The following is a 13,853-nucleotide window of genomic DNA, read 5'->3' as shown; positions in this document are numbered from 1 at the left end:
CCCTGATTTACTGAATCAAAGACAGATACCTGATTTTAAATTTTTTACAGCGGCAGCTAGTGTATGGTTTTCATTGACAACGGTGGTAAAATCAGATGTCATGTAACGCAGAACAGCTGAGGACAACTGGGAGGAGTAGAAGGAATTTCCTGCCTATATTAGACTCATAATACAACTCCTTCAGAGAGGATCCATCGAGTGACACGATGCAGAAGAAACTAAACTGTCACACAACTTTTATCACACAATGTGCGTTGCTATTTACCTACCCTGCCTCACTGCTGCATTTGCTTCCTTCTCCCTCTGAAGCACTTTCTTTTAATATTTAGGTTATAAAATAACCTCATCTGTCGCAGCCGTTACTTCAACTCTAGCGAAAAGGCTAGAAGCTAAATGTCATACCTAAAATACTCATTTCTTCTTAGAAACGATCATTACAGGCTCAGGAGGCCGTTCTGCGGCGGCGGCCCCCGTGCTTCTTGCGAGGTCGTGCCGGGCTGGACCGGGTACGGCGTGGGGGGGACCTGCCCATCGCACCTCCCGGCGATGGGGTTTTGGGGACCGGAGGGGAGCGGGCAGCCAGCTCCGCATCCTGGCACGTCCCGGCAGCTGAGCAGCCCTCCCGGAGCCGGCTGGAAGCTCGTGCGGTTTAGAGGAGCTACGAGATGTACCCCGAGCTTTGCCAGCGGCCACAATGTTCGGTCTCGAATTGGAGGCAAACAGCCAAAGAGGAGGAAAAAACCTGCCATCCCCTCCATCCCACCAGAGTACGCCCGGCACCGCCCCAGCGCGCCCAAGGATTCAGCTCTGGGAAGCCTGACTCAGACTTTTCATCCTCAAGACAAACGCATCGCTTTTTACCTGCTTTTTCAGACCAGATCCTAGGAACCTCGTGTCCAGAGCCCCGGGTGACTGGCTTCCGCAGAAAACAGAAGGTCCGACAGGTTACAAGGGCACGTCCTACGAGTTCGAGGGATTGCACGCACCGCAATTTGGCTTGCCTGCGGTACACCAGGAGGTCCCGCAGAAAACTGCAGTTTGTTAACAGGAGATGGGAAAGGCTGTTGCACGATGGGGACAACATTAGCGAGATGCTAATGCTCATTGCACTCCTCAGTGCAGCGGATTTTAATAGCAAGTAACCGTATTCTGAATAAACCTGGCACCTAGTACTGGGACAAACGACTGACCACCAGTATCTCATTTATCCAGCTGTTTTCTTATCCCTACCAAGCCTATTAGGAGAAAGGGAGATTTAAAGGAATAACAAAAGCTGAATGAATGGTTTTTCTTGAAGGAAGACAAGCACTGCTTGCTCACTGCTCACAGCTTTTCCAGCTAGCTAACGGTGCAAGGAACCAAAAAAGCGGTTTACTGCTGCGATGCCAGAGCACTGCAGTGTGAGAGCTGCACGGCATCGCCTAAGCTCCCTTGGCACGGTGGCACACTGTCCCTGAAAGCGCTCAGGCACAAAACAGTAACTTCCACCTCCCCCTTTCAGCATCGTTTAAACAGGGACCATCACTTGCGATTCCCCTCTCCTTTCCAAAAATGGTGGTTATGTGTGTCCCGTGCCATGCCAGCGATTTCTAGAACAGCGTTTTCTCTTCCTTCAGCCTTTAGCCTTTGGTAACATCTTGGTCTCGCTCTGGGTCCCATGCTCACTCAGCTATTTATTTTAGATAGAGAGGAAAGATGGCTTCGACGGACAGACAAATCCCTTTCTGCAAATACCTCCCGTTGAGGGCTGCGTTGCTCTTGCCTCCACACCAAGCCACGTTGCAGCCTGTGGCGGAGCCGACAGATGAGAGGTGGCGAAATCGCCCTGCCCCGCCGGCTGGTTTTGCCCGTGGGCCCAGGAAGGGATGCCAGCAAGCAAAAGCTAAAATCCTTCCACTTATCCTGGGCTAAACCATTTGCTCCAGGGCCTCAGAGAGCCGCGGCTGCAAAGATTTCTTCAAGCTGTTTTTGGCTGCCGGTCCTCCTACCTCTGCCATCAGCACAGGAAGGCAGGCACTGGGAACCAGAGCCGCCCCAGTAAGCTCGGTTTGGCTGCCCTGGGATGGCCAAGCCCCGCACTGGGCTCTGCGAGACAGCTCTACCCTGTACGGCACAACTTTCAGCACTGGCAGCAAAGCTCAACCTGAAGGCAAAGGGGTTGTACTTGGAGACGTCTATTCAGGACCGAAAGGAAAGCTTGATTTTATTCTTAAGTCCGTGCAAAAGATGCAAGGAGCTACAAAAAGGGGAGAGGAAAACCTCTAGCCCCTTTGCTTTGTCGAGAAGTCCCTTCTTTAACTCAGAAGCGAGCAGGTATTACCGGAATTCTGTCAATTTAGGCAGGTAACACAGAAGTCTGCAGCCTCCCTGTGAAGCAAACAGATCCCATCGCAGCAGGGAGGGGTTAGAAACTGCTGATTCATTTGCAAAATGGCCCAATCCCCGAAATCCTTTAAGCCCACGTTACGCAACCTGCTACCCCGATCAAAGCTACGGGCAAAGGGGACGAGGCACGAGGACGCGGCGATGGCCACCGGTGTCCCAGACAAGTGTTGCCTCGCTGGTGGCACAGCTTTGCTCCCAGCGAAACTCCACGGCGAGAGCGACAGCGACACGCGAACGGGACGCTTCACTCTTGCCAAGCTCCTACTCCCAGCTCGCGGAAAGGCATCCCAACTCCCGTGGGAGTTGGATCGGAGTCGCAGCCACCGTTTTTAATGTTAAGGATGTGTACAGCTACCTCCTGCTTATCATACGTACCACAAAAATGTGTTTGGTTTTGCTGCTGAGCGCTGACGTGCGGTGTTTTATAGGGGACATCGCTCATCATAAGGACTTGATTATGCTTTGTTACTTGACATACAGTCAATGAATGGCCAACTAGACAAAATTAGCCAGATATACGGATGTCCTCCCAAACTGTGAATGATCTGGCACATAGAGAGACATGTTTTACTCACAGGAGTAAGATCTTTGCAATGCCATATTACTTGTTATTGTTGTTGCTATTATTTGACTCTATTCAGTCTTCCAGTCTATGGCTGATGGTTCAAATTAAAAATGAGCTTCACTCTAGTCAGTGTTGCCAACTCTTACAATTCTTTTTACTGTCATTTTCACCAAGTCTGTTTTTCCTCTGAGCCTTGGAGCCTGAAGTATTGTGATTTTTTTTTTTTTTAAATCTCAGCTTTCATTAAAGAAAAAAAATAATGTCTGATCTCATGGTTATGGAGGAAAGCCTGAGAAGGCTCAAAAATAAAGTGAAGAATGAACTCACTAGCTATTACTGCTTAAAATCTCATCACTGTTTTGGGTTCAAGACTGAAAAACTAGAAAGCAGGAGGAAGACAATGATTTTAAATATAGGCTTCATTTTCATGTGAAGCTGGTTTACTCTTTTGGTAATTTTTACAGGTAACTTGTGCCAAGGAAAACAAAGAGGAGAAAAAGCCCTTAATGGATAGCTATAAATTTCTCCACTTTTTGTATGATCTCAGTAATCTCTGGCATTTCATATCTTTGCAGAGAGCTTTTTTATTCACTTCAAGAGATGGCCTCAGTCAAAACGTAAAAGGGTTATGAGGGAGAAAAGACTTCCACAGCTCCCAGCCTAACTCAGGAAAGAAAACGCTGGAAAGAAAACGGATCCTAATGGCTCAGGATAAACTTTAGAAGTTGCAGCTGGAGAGCGTGCGGCGAGGATCGCTATGGGTAGCTGGGCTCTTTTTCTAGCTAAGATACTAATTACACAAGCTATGTCTTTTTGCAACTGATTTTTTCAGCTGTCCAAAGCACGGTGAATTATGTTTTCTCCAAACAATTTTCATGTAAATAAAATCTAAAAATTGTTCTAACTACAAGCCATCAACTGTGGGACAACTATTAGTGCTCCAAGTGGCAGATGTGACTGCATTTACATTTCCATCTGCCTTCTTGGTAGCTACAGAAAATTGCTAGATACGATTTTTCTTTTCTGATCTGAAGTGGAGAAGCTTTTCTAATCAATACCATCTTAATTCTGACAATCGCCCAGGTAATTCTACCTCAATTTGTCCCACCGAGAGAATCCCACTCCACTTTTCGGGCCAACGGCTGCCGGAGGACGGGATGCCCGGACAGCAGAAACTGCTCTCCGCAGCCCGGTGCGTGGCTCTGAGATGGATTTTGCACGATGGGGGATAAAAAAGATGAAAACTTCGCTCCCGCTCTCGCCAAGGGCTCCTCCAGCAGAAGGGCGACCGACGGTCCCTTCCTCGCTGCAGGGAAACCTCAAAAGCTGCCAAGTCCGCAGCCCGTCGCATTAACGACCCGGCTCCTCCTTCTCCCTTCCAAGAGGAGAGAGGGGGTTCTCTGGCTGTAAACCCCAACTCGAAGGGCAGGACCCAGGCACAGCTTTTGGGAATCCCACCGGAGAGCCCTGTCCGCCCTCCTCCAGCCTTGCGGCACTGCTGCAGGGCGGTAGGGAAGCATCGCAACCACGGAGGGAGCCCCGTCCCAACCCGCGCTGCCGGAGCAAGGGCAGGGAGGTGGCGGGGACCGGCGGGATGTGGTTCTCATCCCAGATGCCGGCAACTTCGGGACTTCTGCTCCAGCCACTGGCTGGTGCCGGCGGGAGAGATCAAACCCTCTCACTCGCAGGCACCACACCGAGGAGCTGCTGCTGACACCAGGAGCTCGGGGGGGGGGTTGGTTTCTCACCCACGCTTCCACGCTGTCCTTGCAGCGTGCTATTTATCTTCCTTCTTCCCTGGCTGTGCCCAGATCTTACCTGCGTATCTTAATTCTCATCTGTTTTCGCATAAGATACATTTTAGCCCTGCAGCATTGTGCTGCTATGACAACAGGCTTGCACTTCTGCTGCTTTCACACCCTTGTTTTTCTTGTGTTAGGACTCTTCCCCTCATCTTACAGCCTTGCTCTAAAGACATGACTTCATCCTTTTTTTTTTTTTTTTTTTTTTTTAAGCAGAATTCACTATTTGCTCTGTTGACTGTTTCCCTAGAAGTGTTTTTAGTGCTGGAGCTACCTCGAGAAGGTGGAGACCTACTATATCCATCACTAGATCCACAGTTGACTGCCTGTGTCCAGGCATTCGGAAGTAGTCAAAAGTTTTAAAATAAACGGTACCTTGCGTTAGCCAGGCTTGCGACAGACCGAGCTTTCGGCTCTGCTGAGCAACCAGAACCCGCTTCCACCCACTTTGAAAATAATGGCTTAAGCGTGCCATGTTTGTGCAGCAAAGCAATTGGAAACACCACAGACATGGGAACATAAATACGGTTATTTCCTCCACGAGCTTCCTCACGTGTAGAGAGTAAGTGAGGAAAACCGGGAAGACCGTAGACAGAGCATGGAGGCACACACATGAACAGGGACTTAACAATTAAGGAGCAGAAAGAGGAAATAAACCCCCAACAAGTATGAGGTCTACAAAATTTTGAAGTTAATCTGTTTTGTTCTGCAGTAATCAGAAGTTACGCAGTTCTTAAATAAATATGTCCTTAAACACAAATACCTAATTTTACTATTTGCTTTCATGTTCAAATAGATCCTGAATCAGTTATCTAGATCTATTGATGGCCAGTTTATATGAGAGGGGTGATGTATAACCGCTGTCTGAAAATACACAGTTAGGAGAGGTTTCTTTAAAAAAAATAACCCCTCATCTACAGATTTTCATAGAGGCAAACCGCAAATACAATCCCCTTCAGTAAGGAGCCATGTTACATTTCAATCCCTTTTCATCTTTACGTCTTGTCATCTTAAGTGGAGTTTTTGCCAAAAAAATATTAGTACTGTGTTATTGTTATAAACACAATAACGTAAGTGGAAAAGAGGATATTCTTTTGCAAAACAAGGAAACCTTTCATTTAGAAAAAAAGTCTTTTGTAGTATAACACAGTTAACTCACTGTAAGTATAGAGGAATGAACAAGCTCAAAAGGATGGGTGTCTCAAATTCTGGCTAAATCAGAATGTATTTTCTAGGGTTCAAAAACCTGGCTAGGTCTGTATTTCCAGTGAGTCTGTATGCCTTCAACCTACCAAGTTTCTAGCTGCAAGTGGAAATACCACCACGAAATGGTAGGGGGCTGCTCTAACACTATTTTTAGGTGGGATTCTAGGCTTAGACGATTTCTACAGACTTTACATAATCATCTGAACTTCTGCATGATGGTCCACACCAAATACCCCAAACACTTTTTGTTTCTCTAAGCACTTCTTGGAAATACAGGGGTAAAAGCACACTTTCTTCAGTTAGGTGTTTTTACTTCCTACCTCTGCCTCTCCCGAAAGAGTGAAATCTTGAGGAAGAAAGGTCCTGCACGCTGACAGCACAGGATGCCCATGCCCTGTGCTCAGCTACAGAGCAGGTACAGCAGCGAGTAAAATTTCGTTATTGCCCTCCCACAGTATCTCGGTCTCAGGATGCATCTCTCGTGTATCCGAGACTCTATCGAGGCTATTTCTTGGATCATCTATTCAAGGCCAAAGATTCAGGATATGCTTAGGTTTCTCCCTTTCTTCTGCAAATGACTACGCCAGCTAGAAATGCAGCATTGGGATGGGAGGCCTAGAATGGTTTAAGCATTTATGGGGAGTTATGAGAACTATGGATGGAGATTTCTTTAAAAAAAAAAAAAAAAAAAAGGAAAAAGTGTACTCGGCATCATCTCCAAGTCAAAACTATTATATAAGGCAGCCACACACCTCCCTGCTAATGAGCAGGAGAGACTTTGTGTGGAGCAGCTCGTACATTCAGCAAGACCTGCCGCTGTCGCGTGAGCAGCCAGCCTCGCGCTGGCAGGTTCCTGCTGTCACCGGGGAGTCCTACGGCAGCTCCTGCTCCGGGAGCTGCTGCTTGAGATCTGGGCCGGAGACAGTCGTGAGGCTGAGCCCTCCCCTAAATCTCTTCCCAGTCAGCCAACAGGGTATGGTGCAGCAGTGACTTTCTCCGGCTGGTAACTTGCCCACGAGGAATTGCACTAAGCTAACCAGAGTGTTTTAGAGATGCCACCAGAGAAGTTATTTCATTAACTAACTAATTGATTAGGATGTTAGAGTGATTAACTTTTGACAGTACCAGCTGTGTTTCAATTGCAACTGCTCAGACCCCAAAACTTCGTATCCCTTTACTGCGGGGACAAGAATGGAAGCTGACTTGTTCCTCTGCCGAAACCAGAGGAAATCTTCTCCTTCCCTTGCCATGCGACTAGGGTAGCTGTGGCTCTTCAGGGCTCATTCCCTCCCCTCCTTGGCTGACGAGGTGGGATATGGCAGGTCAGGGAAGCAAGAAGAGGTGCTGCGAGAGGAGCCGGCGCCTGCCCGGGGCGACCGTCCTGGGTCTCCCGTCCTCCTGGGTCTCCCATCCTCCTGCTCGTGGGTGCAGATGCAGCAACACCCACGCGGGAGGAGCCAGCGTCCACCCTGACGCCTCTTCTAAAGCAAAACCTCTCCCTCGGGGAGGTCATCCTCCTCCAGAACAGGAAAGATAAGCAAATGCTGCCATGTAGGTTCTCTGCCCTGACTGTGCCTACACGGCAGTGTCTTCGGGAACGTAGGTGGGATTACTCCATGGTTTCACCCAGGACGCTTATTTACAAGCACAGTACTTTGAGTTGGTTGGCTCTGGACTGGGGCTGGGGCTGCCTCGGCTCCCTTCTCCCCTTCATGTAACTCCATATATATATATACACACACACATTATAGGATTTCATATATATATATATATATATATATGAAAACCTTGATGGCCACCTTTCCCTTTCTCCTTCCCTCGGTGAGCCCCGTTGACACAGAACGATGTAGCCCTGCATCACCACGGATATAACAATATCGGGAGCTAGGAGCCCTCCCTCCTGTTTTGCTGTGCTTTGACCCACGGGGCCGTGCACAGGGTTGGATAGGCAGCTGCCTGAGCCTGGCTCTGCCCACAAACAGAAGAATAATTAGGACAAAGGACGTAATCTATTCTGCACAAGACATACTTGAATGAATTAGATAAGTAAAGAGTTGGAAATAATGCATCAAATATGCCTGACAATGTCAGATTAACAGTAAGAGTAAACAGTCAAACGGCAATGGTGCTCATTATCTCGCTAAATGAAAAATAATCATTTTGTTGGCAAATTCTGTCTATTAAAAATGAGCCAGCGTTAAATACTGACAGAACTTTCTAAGTTATAGCTCTTCCGCTGATGTGATAAATCGTATGCAGAAGTTTGCTTGTGGAAAGATTCTGAGTACCATTTATTTGTGTGTCACTATGCTATTGATAAAACTACAGATCTCTAGAGAAAGCAGTAGAGAGAAAAAAAATCCATTACCATTATTATCCTATGACTGAGTAAATGTGCACATACTGGATGCAAATGCAATTCATGGTACAAGAAAATGAAGGAATGAAAATCGTCTCTCTGGAGTTTTCTCGTTCGCCAGTAACATTCCTGTTACTGTACTTAATGAGTCGATGCTCATTAAATCTGTTTGCTGATTACCATTGGGTAATATGTCAACAGCAAAAAAGGGAAAACATGAAATACTGAGTGGGTCTGTATGACAGTTCTGTATGTGGCTGCAGTGGAAATAAAATATAAATGAATCCACTGTAACAGTTATTTCCTTGTTTAGTAAAGAGTGAGGTCTCCCCAAATACAATAGGTATTTGCATCTATCTTCTCATTTTAGAAGAGATACTCCCTTAAGCTATTAAAAAGAATTAACATTGGCTTTTGTATGGGCTGACAGTCTGACATTCAAGGGGAGGGAAAAAAAAAAAAAAGCAATGCTGAGTCTCCAGGGTTTCCATAAGGCAACAGTGAAAACGTGCAGGACTGAGCTTGCCACACCTCTGGTTATTTGTAAATGCTCCTTTCCTTTTCCTTGGGCGAACTTGACCCCCTTAACACACAGTTTTTGCATCTGTCCTCCCTGTTTTTCCTTCCACAATTGTTCGAAATTACCGGGGTGTAAACTAGAGCACCAGCTTCAACAAACGCAGATTTCCGACATGTTATGACATATAGTACGGCGAGATGTCCTGTTCGATTGTGACTCGCACGCTCCGTGCTGCTCAAGTGACAGGGAAAGATGCTGTCCACTCTAACTTGAACCGGCAGCACAGGCTGCACCATGCCTGCAACCTACAGCTGAGCTGGGTTTTTCTTCATCTACGAAACCAGCGTTTTCTGTGATGGTGGGTTGGGAGCGGAGGGGAAAAAAAAAATAATACTACCCGCTAAAAATAATCAGCTGAGTTATGTCATTTGCCTTCATGAGCCGTGAGAAGGAGGTTTTTTGCTCCCTCTCTCTGGGCAGAAGTGCAGTCCAGATGCAGCAGCAGCCCCCAAAAGCATTCTCGGCAGCTTGGCGGCTTGGTACCTAACTGTTTTTGAAGTTTGAGTTTATCAAAGCCCGAGTCGCCTTAACTCGGGAGCACGACTGCAAGGCGAGTACGGAGGCACGGAAAAAAAAAAAAATCACTGAAGCAAGCAGCCTGCCCCTCTCGCTCACCCGAAGCAAATAAAACCAAACCAGGGGAAAAAGACTGAAATAAAATAAAATAATAATAAAAAAAAAGGGCGAGGAGGGAGCGGGGGGGGGGGGCAGGCATCCCAACTGTTGCAGGGAGGTGACCCGGCGGCTGCGGTGGCGGAGGCCGGCACGCCACGGGTGGGTCGGTGCGGGGGGAACGGGCTCGGGGGCCCGGCGCGGTGGGGGGGTCGCCGGGGCTCGGCCGCGGTTACCTTGAGGATGAGATCGGTGTGGTGCTGGTCCAGCATGTTGGCCTTGCGGAAGGAGGTGATGATCACCCTGCCGTACCTCCCCGGCGTCTGCAGGTCGGAGTACAGCCGGTGCTTGGAGCGGTTCACCGGGAAAAGGCTGTCCACCAGGTTCCTCTCGATCTTGGCCAGGCTGTGCGTGGGGGCCAGGAGGTGCTCCACGCTCTCCTCCACCTGGTAGCGGCTGAAGCTGGCCCCCAGCAGGATGGAGATGAGCACGGGAGCCGAGGCGAAGAACACCGGGTGGCTGGCGACGAAGTGGCCGAGCCGGGAGAAGGACGTCCCCAGCCCCCTGTGCAAGACCTGCCGCAACATCCTAGTGCGGAGGGCGCGCAGGGAGGGCGAGCGCCGCGCCGGGGCCCCCGCACTTTCCCCACGGCCCCCGCAAGACCATGGGGCAGCCCCGCCGGGGGGGGCCGCCGCCGCCGCTCGTGTGCGTGTGCGGTGGGTGGGTGTGTGCGTGCTGGGGGGGGGGGGGGGCTCGGGCGTTCGTCCTCCTGCGACGCCGCCGGTACCCGAGAGGAGTTAGCCCGGCGCCTCGTTGCCTGACTTGCCAACCCGCCGCCGCCGCCGCCGAGCGGGGAAGCGGAGGGCGGGCGGGCGGGGGGGGGGGGGCAGCCCCGCCGCCGCCGCCGCCGCCACCGCGGCCCCTTCGCCGCGGGAAGGGGAAGGGGCAGGGGCAGGCGCCGCTCGCCGCTCCCCGCCCCCGCCCGCGGAGTTTGCGCGGGAGCGGGGCTGCCCGCAGACTGCTGACTAATCCCCCGGCCGCGGCGGCGGCGGGCGCGGAAAGCCCTCCGCGGCGTGGCGTGGAGCGGAGCGGCGCGGCTTATCCCCCCCCCCCCCGGCCGCCGCCGCCACGGCCGCCGCCGCCGCCCTCCGCCCAGGGCCGCGGGGCCACGCCGGGCGGTGCCTCCCGCCGGGGCCGCCCCCGGGACACGCCCCGCCCCGCCCCGCCGCTACATCCCCGCCCCGCCCGCGCCGCCGCGTCCCGCGTGTGTGTGTGTGTATGTGCGTGTGTGCGTCCCCGCTCCCACCGTGGAGGGGGTGTTGGCGTGTTTTCGTGTGTGTGCGGGGGGGGGGGGGGGGGATTCGGCTCGGTGACCCGCCGGCCAAAAACCGTCCGGGCGCTTCCCCCGGTGGCGGGGGCGAGTCGCCACCCGGGGTTGCCCCCGACGGCGCGCCCCACGGTCCCGCCGCGCAGCCTAACCGCGGCGGACGCCGGTAACGCGATCCGAGTGGGCATGTGCGGCAACCGCACATGCCCATTAGGGGAAGCCCGGCGCCGGCGGCGGGGCTGCCCCTCGTCCGTTTCGCGGTTCCACGTCGTCGGGGCGGTAGCGTCCACGGAGCCGCCCCGGGCTGCCCCGGCAGCGCCCCGGGCGGGGACCGGCACCGGGACCGTAGGTGCACCGCGTCCCCGCGGGGACACTCACACACACACACGGCGGCCTCGTCTTTAAGCAGGAATCGCCACTAAATAACAGAAACGCGCAGAAATGGTGGTGCCGACTCTGGCCGTTGGCACATCGGGGCGCACTGATCGCCACCGCTGGCTGCTGGCCCTGGCCGTTATTTCTCGAAGCAGAGGTGCGGGTGTTCGGAGCACGGTGGTTTTACAAATCGGCCAAAAGGAAGTTTCTCTTTGACGGCCGTTACACCTGTTGCTGCGTGAAACGGCAGCAGCTCCCCGTTTTGGTTATCGATGGGCTGACAGTCATCCTTCCTTTTACATTTCAGTAGTGTCTGACCTAAGCTAATGTTTTGTCACGGGCGCTTCATGCACAAAACCTCCTTGACATCATTCCCGTCTCCTCACTCACAGCTAGGTCACGCAGCTTGAATGCTAAACCCCGTGTTTCACCGCTTCTAACGTGGCCAGCGAGAGAATGGCTTGATGGAGCAGAGCCAAGTGATGGCCAGCGAGGTCCCCCATGTCCCCTGGTTCTTCTGGGTTTTGTGCCCAAGACCGGGAAATGCTGCAGGTGGCACTCTGCCTTGCAGGGCCAGCGTGGCTGCATCTAGAGTGCCGGATGCGGGGATGCCGCGGTTTGTAACACGATGGTCCCCCCTGCTCGGTTCCACTCCCACGGAGGTGCCTCCTTGCTGCTTGCATCAGTCCTGCATCACTTTAAAAAAAAAAAAATTTTTGAATATAATTTGAAGAAAAACCTCCAAGATGGAAATAGAAGCAGAAGCGCAGACACGGGAGAGGATGGGGCCCAAGTTTGGGTGAAGTTCGGTCTCAGGTCCGGACTCAGAGCCCAGGTCTCTTGTTTCCCAACCCAGTGCTCTCCCCGTGCTGCCCGTTTCCAGCTGTGCACAGGTCACAGCGTGGGCTTAGTCACACTGTTGTACACGAGGGGGAAACATCAGGACGCGCCTAGCGCTTTATGTCATTAGCGACGAGTAAAGAGCTTTTGTCATTGCTGCTGACAGTATCATCTGTGCTGATTTTTTTTGGGGGTCTCCATTAAACATATTTTATCATTATTAAAAATGAAGGAGATTATTAATTATTTCAGTAACCATCCAGTGGCTGATTTGCACTTCTCCAGGGTACCTCAGGAAAACGAGTTTGAGGACCTGACATCCAGCCCAGTTCTCAGCTCATTAACGCTGGGTAAGCTATAGGTGACCCCAGGAAGAATATATCCATTTCGCGGGGGCAGAGAGGAAAACCGATGTATCAGCAGTTCTGCTGGGTGTTCCTCTGCCTTCCGAGACCTGTGCCTGTTTTATTGCCTATTGTAACCAGCGTCAGACTGCAGTTAGCTGCGGTGGAAATGATGTCTTTCCAGAGGTAGTCACGAGTTTCCACCACGCAAAACGGCTTCCCCTTGGCCCAGGGAATTGCCCTGCCTTTGACTGTGGGGTTGCCCATAGGGGAGAGACATACAGGGGTGGGACGTGAGGCAGCTCAGCTGTGTGCGTCGTAACCGCACCGAGTGAGAATGTTACAACGCCGCGAACGTTCTGCGGATGTTACCAAACCAGAGGCGAAACCTTCTGCGTCTTCCTGAGTCTGCAGGTAGTGAAGTCACCTTGTTACTGACCGGCACTGCTCTGGTACTCCAAAAATTGCCATCAAAACAGGTTGTGTGGTAATATGGTCATCAGGAGCGGAGCAGCCGGAGGCCTCCCACGGTACTGCGAGGAGCAAAAGCATGGCTGAGCTCTCGCCTCTGGTGTAGGGGAAAGCTCCAGGAACTGGAGCTCTTGCCGGTAGCACGTGCCGGGCAGTCCGCGTTAACCTGCTGAGCGTTAACGTGCTCTGCCTATCTTTTGGAGGAAATGGAAGGGTAGGATTTCTATCACGTATACGTGCTACTCTGCTACAGCTCTGAATGGCACTTTACAAAATAGATAATGATGTCTCATTGCTCTAGAGAGTTTCCAAACTAAATTAAGAAGAGAAAGATGGGAAGAGATGACCATACAATGAGGTGCAGATGCTGGGAAGAGAGATAATGAGGGGGAGGACAATATGATTATGTCCTTTCAAAGCAAACGCCTTAGGGCAGCTACTTGTGGGGACAGAGTGTAAAAGGGAGATGGGGAAGACGTGACTCATAGAGATGGCATCTGCACAGGGTTCAGGTCTGCTCTCAAGAGCAGACCTGTCGGCCGTGAAACATTTGTTGACTCTCAGACCTGTGCAAAGAGACCGTGCTCAGGAGCTCTCAAGGCCAAACAGGTCCGGTGGCTTAGCCGGAGGCCATGCTGTCGTTCCCAGGGTCTGCAAGGCCGGGGTGGGTCAAGCACCCCACAGCCCTGGGCCACAGGGCTTTAGCTCTTTGCAAGCGCAAGCAGGATGCTTTGGACACCCAGAAGCAAGCATCTCTCTATGCCTCTGCTCAAATCTTGTTACAATGGCAAGTTTTAAAACTAATGCAAGAGGAAGAAGTGGACAAGGTTTTATTTAAAATAACCTCTTTCTCCTACCTCCCCCAAAGGGGTCCAATGAAAGGCAAAGCTGAGAGAAGTGATGGAGGAGGGGATTCCTGATGAGTAACTTCAGATGAGTGAAGAGGGCCTAGGGGAAAGGAAAGGTGGCAGGAGCAGCTGGGATGGC

The 13,853-nt window shown here is 51.5% G+C and overlaps 1 protein-coding gene across 1 annotated transcript in view; it reads right to left on the bottom strand.

Moving 5' to 3' along the window:
• The window catches only part of PTCHD1 (patched domain containing 1), a 43,715-nt gene extending 33,114 nt beyond the window's left edge, over positions 1-10,601 (bottom strand). Inside the window, exon 1 of the mRNA XM_069784837.1 lies at positions 9,746-10,601. Within this exon, the coding sequence (XP_069640938.1) occupies positions 9,746-10,096 (351 nt within the window). The 5' untranslated portion in view covers positions 10,097-10,601. The remainder of the gene's footprint in view (positions 1-9,745) is intronic.
• Positions 10,602-13,853: the final 3,252 nt, after the last annotated feature.

Source organism: Haliaeetus albicilla, chromosome 6, assembly GCF_947461875.1.
Source record: "Haliaeetus albicilla chromosome 6, bHalAlb1.1, whole genome shotgun sequence".
Lineage (NCBI taxonomy): Eukaryota > Metazoa > Chordata > Aves > Accipitriformes > Accipitridae > Haliaeetus > Haliaeetus albicilla.
This window is presented reverse-complemented; position numbering and strand designations above follow the sequence as displayed.